The 14211-nt window shown below is 25.5% G+C and overlaps 1 protein-coding gene and 1 long non-coding RNA gene across 2 annotated transcripts; one reads left to right on the top strand and one right to left on the bottom strand.

The window, feature by feature from the left end:
• Positions 1-849: 849 nt before the first annotated feature.
• LOC135931185 (probable ATP-dependent RNA helicase ddx42) lies at positions 850-2271 on the bottom strand. Its single transcript, XM_065468119.1, has 3 exons — positions 2055-2271; positions 1466-1811; positions 850-1312 (listed from the first exon to the last, which is right to left on the bottom strand). The coding sequence occupies exons 1-3, from the start codon at positions 2269-2271 to the stop codon at positions 850-852; spliced, it is 1026 nt and encodes a 341-aa protein (XP_065324191.1).
• An 8380-nt stretch (positions 2272-10651) lies between these two features.
• LOC135922130 (uncharacterized) lies at positions 10652-12455 on the top strand. Its single transcript, XR_010570751.1, has 3 exons — positions 10652-10832; positions 11284-11334; positions 12168-12455. It is a non-coding gene; the product is annotated as an uncharacterized LOC135922130 (long non-coding RNA).
• Positions 12456-14211: the final 1756 nt, after the last annotated feature.

Below are 14211 nucleotides of genomic sequence, written 5' to 3'. Positions count from 1 at the left end.
AGATTTGATCCATAATCTGTTGAAAAATTGCAGATGAGGTCTTAAGCCCAAAAGGAAGTCTAGTAAATTGGTAATATCCCTTATGCGTAGATATGGTTAAAATATTTCTGCAACTTTTATCAATTGGAATCTGTAAGAAAGCATTTTTAAAGTCAATCTTCGTAAATTTCTTTCCTTCCGAAAGTTTAGCAATTAGATCATTAATTCGTGGTAGAGGGTATCTAAAGTCTTCTAGAGCTGGGTTTACAGTATCCTTAAAATCAGCGCAAAGCCTAATGCTCCCATCTTCTTTATAGACAGCGGTAACAGGACTTGCCCATCGGACATCATTCACCGGCTCAATTATTTTATCATGTATCCATTTCTTGAGTTCTTTACTAACAAGATCAATTTTTGAATAAGGTATACGTCTAGGCGGTATAATTTAGGTTGGGCATCATTTTTTAAATGTAACTTGACACTTGCTTTGTTAATTGGCCCATTAGTCAATTTCGATTCACACTCTTTAATCAATTTTTTTATTTCATCTTCGTAATTAGTGTCAATATTTGCTATAAATTTATTTAAAATATTTTTGAAAGCATTGATCCACATACGTCCCAACAAAGCATTTTTACTTGATTCAACCACTACCGCTTGTAAATATTTGGACATACCATCATAAGTCACTTTAACTTGAGTAGTTCCTATGATTTTGATTAAATTCCCGTCATAAGCAGTGAGTTGTAGCTCGGATTTCTTAAGATCTCTAATACCAAGTTTTTTAGCCAGACCATGAGGTATGATAGTGTATTTGGATCCAGTGTCCACTTGCATACAAGTAACAACATCCGTTATCTTTGTCATTAATCACGTCACCAGGTTGACATTAAAATCATTATCATCTTTGTTCTTTGTAGAATCAACTTTCTCTTCAATAATTTCTTCAATATTCATGTTGTAATCGTTATTGTATTGTATTTGCTTTTTATTATTTTCGTCGCCACTTCTATAATTATTTGAGTTGTTATTATATTGTATTTGCTTTCTCTGAATATTATCATTACCTCTATAATTATTTGAGTTGTTGTTATATTGTATTTGCTTTCTCTGATACTTATCATTACCTCTATAATTATCTGAGTTGTTGTAATAAGATTGGTAATTGTTACGATTTCCGTCACCGTATTGGATTTGTTTTCTTTGATTATAATCATACCATGTATTATTTCTACCAAAATTCGATTGATTATTATTATTATAGCGATAATTGTTATAGTTATAATTGTTATAATTATCGTGGTATCGCGAATTATTATTACCATAATTGTATCTAAAATTATTATTGTAATTCCCATTTCTATATCTATTATCATAATTATTTCTAAAATTATTTCGAAAATTATTATCATTTCTACTGCAAAAATTTTTATCTTTATCGGATTTTTTATCATTATTTACATAACTTATATCATTATCCTCAGACTTAATATTACTAGAGTCCAGTTTCACCCCTAATTCCACCATCTGATTCAATGTAAGGTCCAAATTTTTGGAGAATTTGTATTTAATTTTATCGTTTAAAGTAGATGTCCGTAATTTCTCTTTTAATCTACTATCGTCCAAAAAATTACATTTCTTATGAAGTTTCGATACTCTAATGTACCACAGCATAAAACTCTCTGATGAGTTTTGTTGAAGAAGATTAAATTTATTAATTAAAGTATTTAAATTTAGCGCTGGTAAAAGATAGGTTAACTTTTTAATCACAATTTTAAGATCTAAAATATCGGTATCAGAACAAATTGCCTTAATGTCGTCAAAAACTTCGTCTGATAAATTATTAAGCAAAGTATTAATTTTAATAGAGTCCGATAATGTACTGGTCGAAAAGTAATTTAATATTCTGTCTAAATAAATTTCAGTAAGAGGACCCACTAACTAGGGATCTTATGTGTAAATTCTTGTTTAATTTCCATATTTAATTAATAAGACACATAAATAAGCAATTATAACATTTATTATTTTATCAATTCAAATTTTTGGTATAGCTATTCATGTTTTGGTAAATATACAGATTAATTCAATGAAATCATTGTCACCATAAATGTAATGTTTCCCATTTAACAATTCGAAACAATTAATCATATCTCTTAAGTTCATAAATTCAAACAACACGTCCTCCGTACCGTCTATCCTATAAAAGTTGACATCGGAATTATAGGTTAACTCAAACAAAATATCGTAGATGGAGATTTGATGGGGTACATTTAGTAGTTTGAAGGCGAACATAATTGATGAAAATAATTTTGAAATGACTTACCCTTTTTTTATCCATCTTATATAGAATTGTTTGTACCATTTTATAATTTTTTTTATTAACCATATTTACAAAGGGAAAAAAATTTTATTTTTAAAAAAATTTTCCATAAGGCGAGTTTCTTTTGCCAAAACTGGAGGCACCATGTAGAATAACATGAATATGTGCCGGTGAATAATAAATAAGTTTTATTAACTTTATTAAATAAAAAATATATTATTAACTAACTTCTTTTTTCTTTTCTTAAGGTATAAATACCTTTTCTAAAATATAAATTAGAATATAAAACGAAATACAAAAAAGTAAAATAATATTAAAAAAGTAAGGTTACGCCGTTTATAAAATAAAATTAGATTATAACAAAAATAATAAAAGTTCAAATGCACAAAACAAAAAATAAGATAAAGGAATAACGCAACAGAATCCAATACTGTAAATCTTAAGTTTGTAAATTTGAAGCTTGCTAAGGATTGTTGTGTGTCAATTTTATAGAATAAGTCATCACAAGGTAAGAACTTTAATGTTTCCAAGTAACCTTTAAAATAAGACATACAAATATAATTAAAAATGTATTTCTTTATATATATTCTTTTCTCAATCATTCTAAATTTCCTAATTCATTCCATCTTATTTTTATTATATCAAAAATTGTCTTTAAAAATTAACTACAATTACTTGGAGTGACCAAAATTTAAAAAAATCATATATAACATATTACTGAAAAGCTGGCAATAGATATCATCATAAGAATATATTACTATTAACAATAAAGTCTGTAATTTTTTGTGAATCCAATACTCTAAATACTAATTTTAAATTCTGAGGTAATTGAATTTCGTTTACGATATTATTTATGCATCCATTTTCTTTACCACTTCGTAACTTTTTATCGAATCGGAAAATAGTATAAATAAGGAAAAATATAGCTTTTATTTCTTGCTAATACGCCATTTGGCGTAAGTTTATCATCTCCCCTAAAATTGACCTATAGGATTCAGGTACTAAAACACTTGTGACAGCCTTGCTCATTTTTGTTCTGCCACAAGTACGGTTTGCATTTATATTGGAGTCGTTAAATATCATGAGAAAAATATTCGACCCACATTGTGATTATATAGCTCTGTGAATGTTGAACTACATGATAGATGTATACGATTTCCGCAAATTTAGTTGCATCTGTATTATTTATTATTTTTGAGAATATTTTTGTATTGCAGTCGATGTTGATATACTCCCCTGTACTGACTTATATGAATGAAATGATATTTATTATTAGATAAAAAAACAGGATAGAACGAAATTTACAAACTAGACATGATTTTCGAATAAATATTTAAAATATATTAAAATATAAAAATAATCAATTAATGTCTCTCAAAATTATTATTTATATATTAAAAACGTTAAAATACTATAAAAAAAAATTGCGGAAGAAATTAAAAAATTGCGGTAGATTTTTGCGGGAGATTTTCAATTGCGGTAGATTTGCGGGAGAGAGATGTCTGCGTGTAAACTAAAAAATTGCGGGAGTCTCCCGCTGATGGGGGGGGGGTGGGGAGACATGGCAACCCTGCATGTGATGGCAGCTGTGATCAGAATTTTTTATTATGTGGACTAAAAACTGAATTCGCGTTTTTTAAGTTTAAGTTTACTGGCATATGATTGGATTTTCCAAAGATTGGCATTTGAGATGATTTTTGGATAGAAGATACTATTTATGATTAAGAGGCATCTGGCTTGTTTATTTTTCATATGTTGCCTCCATTGAGTATTATGAGAATTATTGTCGAGTTGAAGATACGTAGTCTAGTAAATAACGAGATCTCTTTGTTTTCTATAATTTTCATTTACATGTAGAAAACACCTCTTGCCTTCTGTATTCTAATTCATTTGCAACTACCTTTATTATCGAGAGTGACCTCTAAGTAATTAATTTTGTCTACTATTTTTACTGCGTTTGCCCCAATCTTATAATTTTGTACGGTGATGCGTTTGGGGAGGGGAGAATAACTGTTTTGTTGAAATTTGTCACTAGTAAACTCGAAGGTTTCTAATAGGTAGAATAAGTTTTTGGTTTCCTTAATATTTTTAATTACCACTACAATGTCACCTGCATATGATGTAATTCTATTTTCTAAAAGTATCGACTCGTTTGTCCCTAAATCTATTAGATCGGTCGCGCTAAGTGCTTCTTTAATGATTTTATTTATTATGATATTAAACAATAGTGGCAATACAGTAATTAATCAAATTCATCAAAAATCAGCAAATCCAAGCCACAAATCCAATCCTATTTTTTTCGCTTGAATTCTTAATGCTTACTAGATATTATAAATAAAAAATTCTAGCCCTCTATTTCCTGTTGAAATTAATTAATGAAAGTGACATAAATTAATTGCGAAAAGGGATATCCAAATTAGCATGTCATCTTGATATCCATTTATTCTAATGCCGATAGCGTTATCACAATGCCTTTATTCTCTTTCAATTTTAAACAATCTCAGGCGACTCTCTACCCCTGGTAGAAGTTTCTGTAGCTATCTGATATAGACAAATTAACCAGTGTCTGCATTAACCCCCCAAAAAGATAGGAGTTATATGCCTCCATTATATCTGGGGGGGGGGGTATATGAGTAAAAAATATATTGGAAATAAGATTATAAATGCGTTTTAGCATTTCTCCTTTCATCATCGTAGTCTGTGCTCTACGCATCGTCGGATGGATAATGTTTCTGTACCTTAATAATAATTCGTGTTATCTAATACTGGATATTTTCTCCATAGCAATTTTTACCCTTCTTACAAATCTAGCGGCTTACTCGAATAAACAAGGGTGATACGGAGGTGTTGATATGCCCTTTAACTTCCTCTTTTAAATATTTTTAAATTGGTATCGATTTCATTTGGGAAATATTTTTCCAATACCTAGATAGTTTTCTCAGATGTGGTAGTTCTTATGCTCATATATCTTTGAAAGACTTAGAGGGTAAACTAAGTGACGGCTTTGGTTAATCTGACGCTAAACGGAAAATCATATAATAGGCTATTTCAGACAAAAGTTCTAATTTTTTTAAAAAAATAATGAAATTATTATTACTTTTAGATTTTAGAAAATTAATTTGAATTTCATATTTTGTCAGTTATTATATTATGCATACAAAATAAACTGGCATATAATATAAATAATTAAAACAATACAAGACATTTCTAAAAGTAATATTTTTTTAATACAAAATCTATTTATTACAGTAATATTCTCGATTGCTGATATAAAAAAATTTGCGTCTAAAGGATTATAAGTGATAAAAAAGATTAATTAATTCGTATATATGCCTCAATTGATAATGGTTTTTAAAAACCACATATTGCAATAATATAATTCTTAGTAACTTACATTGACAAAAGGTAATCAAACTAATATAACTCTCTGTTACCATTTTAGACAATGTTTTATAGAATGGACTAATAATGAAAAATTTATTGGCCTAAACCAAATTAACAATTTTTGAAGAAGAGAGTATAAACGACCATTCCAAATATAAAACTATATGGTGGTTAGAGCTTCCTTTTAGATGACAAGATGGAAGCTAGATAAGTAATCGAGAAAATTATTGTGAGATATTAAATTTCTAAAAGATTATCTTCCATTTTAAATAATATATAAACGCAGTTGACCATTATTGTTTATCTAAAATATAATATCATATGCTCTCAGCAGCTGTAGTAATAATCTTAAATTACATAGCCACACAAATAATAGATGCTGGTTAATTTACATTCATAGCCACGACACTCACGATGGTAACCCATATCAGAATTTATTATGTTAGATAAATTGATGAAACAAAAATACTAAAATCTTTGGAAGAAATAATTATGCAAATATATTGAAGCCTAGAGTTATTTACACGGCAATGTCATATTAGAAATGATTCATTCTGGAACATAAAATAAGGACCAGAGTTATAAGATAAAAGCGAGTAAGATTTTATATGTTATTGTAGCACCACATCTAGTTGATACATTATATCTTAAAATTATAGTAGTTTGTAATAATATCAAAAATATACTTGCATTAAACATTTAACTCAAAACTGTTTTTCGAAAAAGAAAAAAATAGCTTTCCTAAAAACACGTAAAAAAAGAGAGAAAAAAAAATATCAAATTTTTTACATCTATTGTAAAAAATAAAATGTTTAATTTTTAAAATTATTTATAACTAAATAGATGGCGTTAAATACTTGAATGCAAATTCTATATTTATTATCAAAACTATTTATTAGTAAAATTTATTATAGTATTAACTGTAATATATTATATAACTGTCAAATACGGCTATAAAAGTGATATTTTATCTAATATTTTATAAACAACTGTATATAGTAGAGGTTATAAACTATATGTCTACTTACTTTTTATAAAGAAATCACTTATACTATTTAGACATTGAAAATATTTTTAGGAATAGGTATGATAATAAAATTTAAAAATAAATATATATTGATTAGAATATTAAATTTGTTAATTTTCAAATACTATATGATTATAAATATTTAATTAGGTTTATATAATAATTTAATAATAAAAGTCAATTAAACTTCAACTGTTAAAGCTAAATTAATATTTAGTGAGTTATTGATATTATATTTTTAATACAGAGTTTGATTGCAAGCTGACATAGTTAAAATATGATTTATATGTATTAATCTAAACTAATAATTAAAATAGTATTCATTTAATAAAAATTTAAATAGTCTTATTAATTTCTAAATAATAAAATTAAATCTATATATTACTTAATCGAATTATAAAAGAAATCATTCAGGGGGCAATCAAAAAAATTTATTTTTAGTTCAAGGGAATATTAAGGAGCCATTAAAAAATATTTTTTTGCTTCAAGGGGCTATTCAAATTTTTCAGGGGGCTCGAGCCCCTGCTCGCTCCCCCCTAGTGACGCCACTGCTATATACTAATATCGAAATCCCAATTAAGCCATACACATTTCTTATTCTATCTTGGCCCATCCTTTCTCTGATAATTGGTAATATCAATTCTCAAGATCCATTTAAAATGTTATTCTTTGTTAAAGTAATATTTCAACAACCTTTTTATTTATAATCTCTATTCTTAACTTTCCCGTTTTCTGATATATTTAGTCATAGTAACCGTCATTGGTATGACGTGTACAAACATCGGTTGCGCCGCTTAAACGAAAAATTCAAAAATTGAATATTTTAAATATATAATTATAGAATAATATTAAGAAATCGTAAATTATCGAATGGTTACAAATAAATAAGAACAAAAAAGGATGTTTACATCGTAATCAAAAGGTTCGCCCTATTATATTCACATCACCCTTGGGGAGTATAGTAGCACATTCTAAAAAGAATTTTCAAATTGTTACCAAAATTTTTTTTTATTTTGTCCTGGTTTTTTTAGAAGCTTCCTTGTTATATTTTTGCCAAGTTTCATGCATTTTTATTATTTTTAACATATAAACGTATTTTGGAAACACGCATTTTAATTCTTATAGTTTATTTAAATCAAGGCATTATCCCAAAATAAGTTTAAACTTAAATATTAATTTGATAAAAATTATGATTATTGGATGTTTATATTAGATTTTTATAGTAAAAATGTTGAATATATATATTTTTTTTAAGGCAATTTAACTTTATTTTTGACACCATTTATAAAAATTTTCGCAAGTATTTTATTTAAAACTAAATCTTAAATTTTTTTATATTTGCAATTAAATTTAAGTTTAAAGTTAAAACTTAATAAATATAAAAAAATATTAAATATTATTATAGAAATTGAAGCGTGTTATAACAATTATAAAGTGGGGAGGGGGGGGGCGAGCTAGATGGTTACACGTAACAAAATCTTTAAGCCCGGCATGGTCCGGTTGGAATCTAGTTTTTTCCCTTCCCGCAGTCCAAATTTGTACCCAGCCGTGCCATTTCCTGTTCCAATTTTTTTTTTACTAAAGTTGTCCAGCTCGGTTTTTTAAAAATCAACAAATGTATCCTATGAAAAAATAATCATTAATGATGAGGATTTCGATTTCAGGATAATTAGCAATAAACACAAAATGTAGGAAAAGTAAAAAAATATCATATATATGAATGAATGAATGATAATAGTAGTAGATCATTTAATCAATTAAAAGCAAAATGAAATTTTAATATTTTAACAAATTTAGAATAATTTTTTTCTTATCATTCTCTTTTAACCCTTTAAGTTTTCTATTAATATATTGCCATATTTTTAATAAATGCTTGAAAATTTTTTTTTTTTAAATACAACCTCCACACACATATGAATAAGTAACTTACTTAATAATATATTTTGGTGGTTTCATTTTATATGATCAACTCCTTTAGAAGATATAAAGGTTGACAGGTGGTTTTTTATTTGCACTACCGAGACCGAGCACGTCGGATCTCCTGAGCTAAGTCCCAACCAACAACTTGGATTACTTTTTTTCCACTTTAATATTAAAGGGTTAAGCAAAATTGCTATAATAATTATTATATCGTATTTTTTCCCCCCATTTTTCTACTATTAAAAATATCTTAATTTGTTTTTTTATATCTATCTTCAAAGAATATATTATATAAATTAATTAAAATCACGTGCTTACCATAAATCAATGTATTAATTTTTATAAACTATTTAATAATTGTACGAACCTCAGCAGAAATAATAGTTCAACATAAAATAGGAGTTTAAAATATCTAAACCTTTATAATGTAACAATAATTTTTAAAAAATTATAAGATGGTAAAATATCCTCCATTGCTACTCACGGTTTAAAATAAAAACTCTAGACCTGCAAAATGTTCCAAAAATGAGACCGACCTGAAAACATTCGATAATTTTTTTTTATATCTGATTATATTAGAGTCTCATAGTGTCTCATATGTTTTTTTTAAATTCAAATGGAGTTCAGAAAAAATATTATAATGTAAGAAAAATCTGAAACAAAAAATGTTTTTTTTCTCTGTTAATACTTTCCTTAGAATTTTTGATCAGAAAAAAACATTGTAAAATAGTTTAATTTTCCCTTAAAAATATTTAAAAGCTTGAAGAAAATCTAAAACATTTTACTTCTATTAATTAATTTTTTGGGAAATCTAACATTTTTATTAGAAAAAAATTAAAAAAAAATGTTTTCATAACTTGTTAGATAATTATATTATAATAATATTTCCATTTTACTTCTATTAATAAGTCTAAAATAAAAAGATAGGAATTGCGTGCAAAAATATTAAAAATATAAATATTATTATTTTAGGTGGGTCTTATTTTTGTATGATCCTTCGTGTATTAAATAATAAATTAAAACGGATTAAATATGTGCTAGCAATGTTGACCCAATATTTTATCCAAAAAAATATAACGCAAGTCATAAGATTTTGCTCATAGTAGGAAGAGAATAGACCGACCTAAAAACATTTGATTATTCTATCAGATAGAATAGAGTTTCATATTAGTTTTTTTAAATATAGGCAGTTAGAAGCCTTGGACTACCAAAAAAAGGAAACTTTAAAGGCAGCCTAGAGCCGTTCCAATCATGAATAAATATTTTAAAAATATTATATTAATATCGTATTAACAGTAAGTTTTTCTTTTTCAGATTTTTAAAAAAATGTTATTTCTAGCAGCAAAATACATTATAAATAACCTTATTTTTTTTTTATTACTTAATACATTGTTCAATTTTTTTAAGATGGTGTCCTAAGCCATTTTGTAAAAATTCGAAAAGTATCAAAACTTTAGAAAATTTTTAAAATTATAAAGAAATATGTTTTGGACATGTTTTTATATTTATATTTAAAATAGCTTATTTATATATTTTCATTAAAGTTTCAAAAGTTTGCGAATTAATTTTTTTTTATGTTTTGGAAACTGCCTAATTAATATGAGAATAAGAAACAAACGTGTTTTTTCTATTTTAATACTTTTTTTTTTATTTTAAAATTTTTTTAAAATTAATTTAATTTTCTCTTAAAAATATTCTGTAGCTTGTAGAAAATCCAAAATATATTTCTATTTTTAACTTCTATTAATAAATTCCCACAAAAGATAATATTTTTTATTCGAAAACAATAATTTAAAATATGATCATTCTAAAAATAATATAATTTTTCTCTTAATAAAATCATTATAGCTTGTTAGAAATTTATGTAATAATTGATATGATATGATATATCTATTTTTTTTATTTCTATTAATAAATCCTTGGGAAATTTGTTGATATTTTTTTTTGCTTAAAAATAATAATTTAAAATAGTATGAAAAATAATAGTATATATATAATTATAATAGTTCATTTTTACATACGAACTTACTATTCAACTCTCTATTATTTATATATTTTTTTTTTTGAAATTTGAACTTTTTTGAATTATAAAATTAATAAAATACTAATAATAATTTTTTTTAACTCTTAAATTTTTTATAATAATGAAGAATATTCTACCAATTTTTCTTATTTCGACGATGACTTTCTGCTGCATTGGAGGTAAAAATTTCTTTTTTTAGAACACTATAATAATTTTTATAATGTTTTAACCGTTAAATTTTATAAATATTTTGATAATATGACACACGACTTAGAATTTCTCAATTTCGAGTATCATAAGATTAGAGCACACAAGTACCTAAAAGATTATCCTTATATTAAGGATTTATATTTTTCTATCATTGCTGCAAATTTTATTCCTTTTTCATATAATAAACTGATTAATTCAATATTAAAATTAAAATGCAATACAAGAAATATTTTATAAATATAATTTTGAATTTGTGGCCGTCCAACAGGGTAAATATTTAAAATATTCACTAAAAGTTTCTGATTTTTCAAAGAAAAAAGTTTGGAAATTAATTTAATATTATGTTGTAATCCTATCTCTTGAATGAATTACTTTAACATATGTTTATTGAGTTTAAATTTTAAAATAAAAATTATTTAGCAACAAACTCCACCACAATAGATTCTCAAAGGGAGGAGATGCCAACATTGCGTAATATTATATGCTTTTAAGAGAATTTTAATTAAAATAAATTAGTAATAAACTAAGCAAAGGAAAATATAAATAAACAATATAATTAGTTTCTGTAACTTGAAAAATAAAACTATGTATATTACATGAAAATTTAATTTAAAAGATTGTCATCCGTAGCTTTATTGATCTTAAGAAATCTAGTTATATATCAATAGAAAATAATGGAAAATACATATTAGTGAACATAACATTATCTATAGATCAAAATATGAATACTTTGAAATTTTAAACTGCATACTATATAATATTTTTTACAATTAAGATTTTCTTATAACTTGTATAATTAAGATTTTTTTTAAAATCACTTTAACACTAAACACGACAATTGAGCGTATATAACATAAATTTATTTAATAAATATCTTCGCAAATGTTTACTTTTCTTTGAAAAATCTCAATTAGGTTACACTATAATCAATTTAAACTTATTTGTAAATGAGTTAAGTGGTCTAGTAGAAGAAAGATAATCATTTTTTGATACTTTAACAAATCTTTTCATCGTGTATTAAATATTTCAATCACTTAAGTACAAAACATCTCGAACATTAACAATTTATTCATTCTTTTAAAACGAAAAACTATATATTTGTAACTAAGAAACTTAGGCTTGATTAAAAAACAGGAAAATAGGACTGATAAGAATAACTTCCTCCCTTAAGAAAATTTGATAAAAATAATGTTAAAATTCTTATCACTTCTTTGGTCAAAATTCAATTATAACTTTTAGTGTTGCTAAACGGTTCGATCTTTTAAAACGGTCAACTCAATATTTTGACAAAAAATATTACTTAGGTCTGGAGATTTTACTCACAGATGACGGAAATTTGGGCATCTATTAATGAAATATCATAAAGTAGTAATGGCTAAATCGGTCCTAACAACACTCCACATCTTAAAGACTTATTTGAAACGGGAAAAAATATTCTTTCAAATTGTTTCCAAAAATCTAATTTACTCATAACGATTTTTTTAAAACTAATGGTTAATATTCTATGGGGTCAAATATTACATAATATGAAACTTTTATCTTAGAATAGTCATTCCGAGGGAATAATTTTTATAGAGATTCGAGGTTTTAATTTAAACGATATATTATAATTATTACACATATTTTTGCTTCTACTAATCTTATAAAATAAATTTAACAGCACTCATCTTTCGAAATTGGAGTAAACATATTTATTTGTATAGGTTATCAGAAATTAGGAATACAAATTTAATTAGGAAAAAACATGCAAGAACAACTGTATTCTTAATACCAGGATAAATAAACCCATTATCAAAAGGAATAAATTTTAAAAGTCAATCATCCTAATTAGAAATATATCTATGGTTTTCTAACTTTCAACTTAATGCCAAATTATTTAAAAAAATACGATATTAATTTAGATGTATATCTGTAAATGAGTTCAAATTATGAAGGAATATAATCACAAATTTATTAAATTTATTCTTTATTTTGGTATTTTTTATCCAATTGTTTAATTTTTCTTTAAAAAATTAATTTAGCATCAATCTATGAAAATGATAGTAATACTAATATTCCTTAAAATGTTCTCTCTATGATAATGTTTGTCAGCTTAATTATATATAAATTTTAATATATTGGTAGATGACTTCTACATCTAAGCTAATAACGATAAAACGCCCTTCCTACTCCTAACCCCCTTATAATACCAATTTATCCAACTCCTAACTCTTTCCTACTCCCGAGCCAACTTTCTTCCTCCTACTCTCCCCTTATATAAATATAAATAAGGAATTCAGTATCAAAATTATAAAAATAAAAAAGGAAATCAAAATTAGCAAATACTCCTCACCACCATTTTATTTCTTTACCTTCGACCCCTCCCATTTTATTCTAATGACGTTATCATCTTTTCTCCCTCCCCTTCCCACTTCCAATATCATATACCCCTACTCTCATGGTTGAAGTGTTTTGTTGAATGATGGTTCATTTATGATGGAAATTAAATAAACACTTCTCGAAGTTTTAACTATATCATATTATAATCATATTTCACAATATTGTTTCTTTTTTTAAAAAAAAATTAATTACTCTTTTAGTAGAAAAAATGAAAAATGAAGGTTTACATCAAATAAATTTATATTATGAATATTATAAAAATCAGAATAGTGAGTTGTAGCCCCCCCCCCCTTCGCACCTTACTTATTCCGAATAAGAACTTATTTCAAATTAAATCTTAGCTCAACCCACCTAATTAATAATACTCTCAGTATATATTTGTAGTGACTCTTTCGTTTATTATCTGACAATCAATTTGAATGAATTTTTTCGAGTGATAGAAAAATTAATTAAGGAAGATTTAGCATCTTTCGAGCTTGATTTACCGATTATAATCACAATTATTATTATTATATGTGTTTTTTTTGTAGTTAATGATTTAATTTCTTTTAAAAAAAAATCACTTTAGTACAAACCCTCAATGATAAGAGTAACACTTAATTTATATATTTATACACTATTTGTAACTAAGTAACTCAAATTTGATAGAAAAACATGAAAGTGATTCACAAAAATTGTTATGGCCTTTGTCCAATTTCATGTTTCAACTTATAAAGACTTACTTGCCTTAGGAAATTAAAAATTATATATAACTTGATATAATCGAAACGATACAATAAAATGAGAATGCTAGGCTTATTCGTTTGAGCAATGAAAATGCGAAACCGTTGTGCATTTATTTATATATAAAAAAATTATTGCTTTTGATTAGCAACTATGGCACAGTTGGCGATGGAGCGCTTCAACATGGGGTTCGAATAAGGAAAGATGTTTTTTTAAAAAATTAATATATGGTGATTGTGCACATGA

The sequence above is a fragment of the Gordionus sp. m RMFG-2023 genome, chromosome 1 (genome assembly GCF_954871325.1).
Source record: "Gordionus sp. m RMFG-2023 chromosome 1, tfGorSpeb1-WG-v2, whole genome shotgun sequence".
NCBI lineage: Eukaryota > Metazoa > Nematomorpha > Gordioida > Chordodea > Parachordodidae > Gordionus > Gordionus sp. m RMFG-2023.
The sequence above is the reverse complement of the archived record's forward strand: the minus strand, read 5'-3'. Positions and strand labels throughout refer to the sequence as shown.

What these genes read in the sequence shown, in the direction of transcription:
- LOC135931185 (XM_065468119.1), bottom strand. Translation starts at nt 2,271, where the DNA reads ATGTTCGCCTTCAAACTACTAAATGTACCCCATCAAATCTCCATCTAC. An exon ending in TGATTTCATTGAATTAATCT is followed by an intron (nt 1,812 to 2,054) that starts GTATATTTACCA and finishes ATAATTTATCAG; the next exon opens with ACGAAGTTTTTGACGACATT. An exon ending in CTGGACTCTAGTAATATTAA is followed by an intron (nt 1,313 to 1,465) that starts GTCTGAGGATAA and finishes TAATAATTTTAG; the next exon opens with ATACAATTATGGTAATAATA.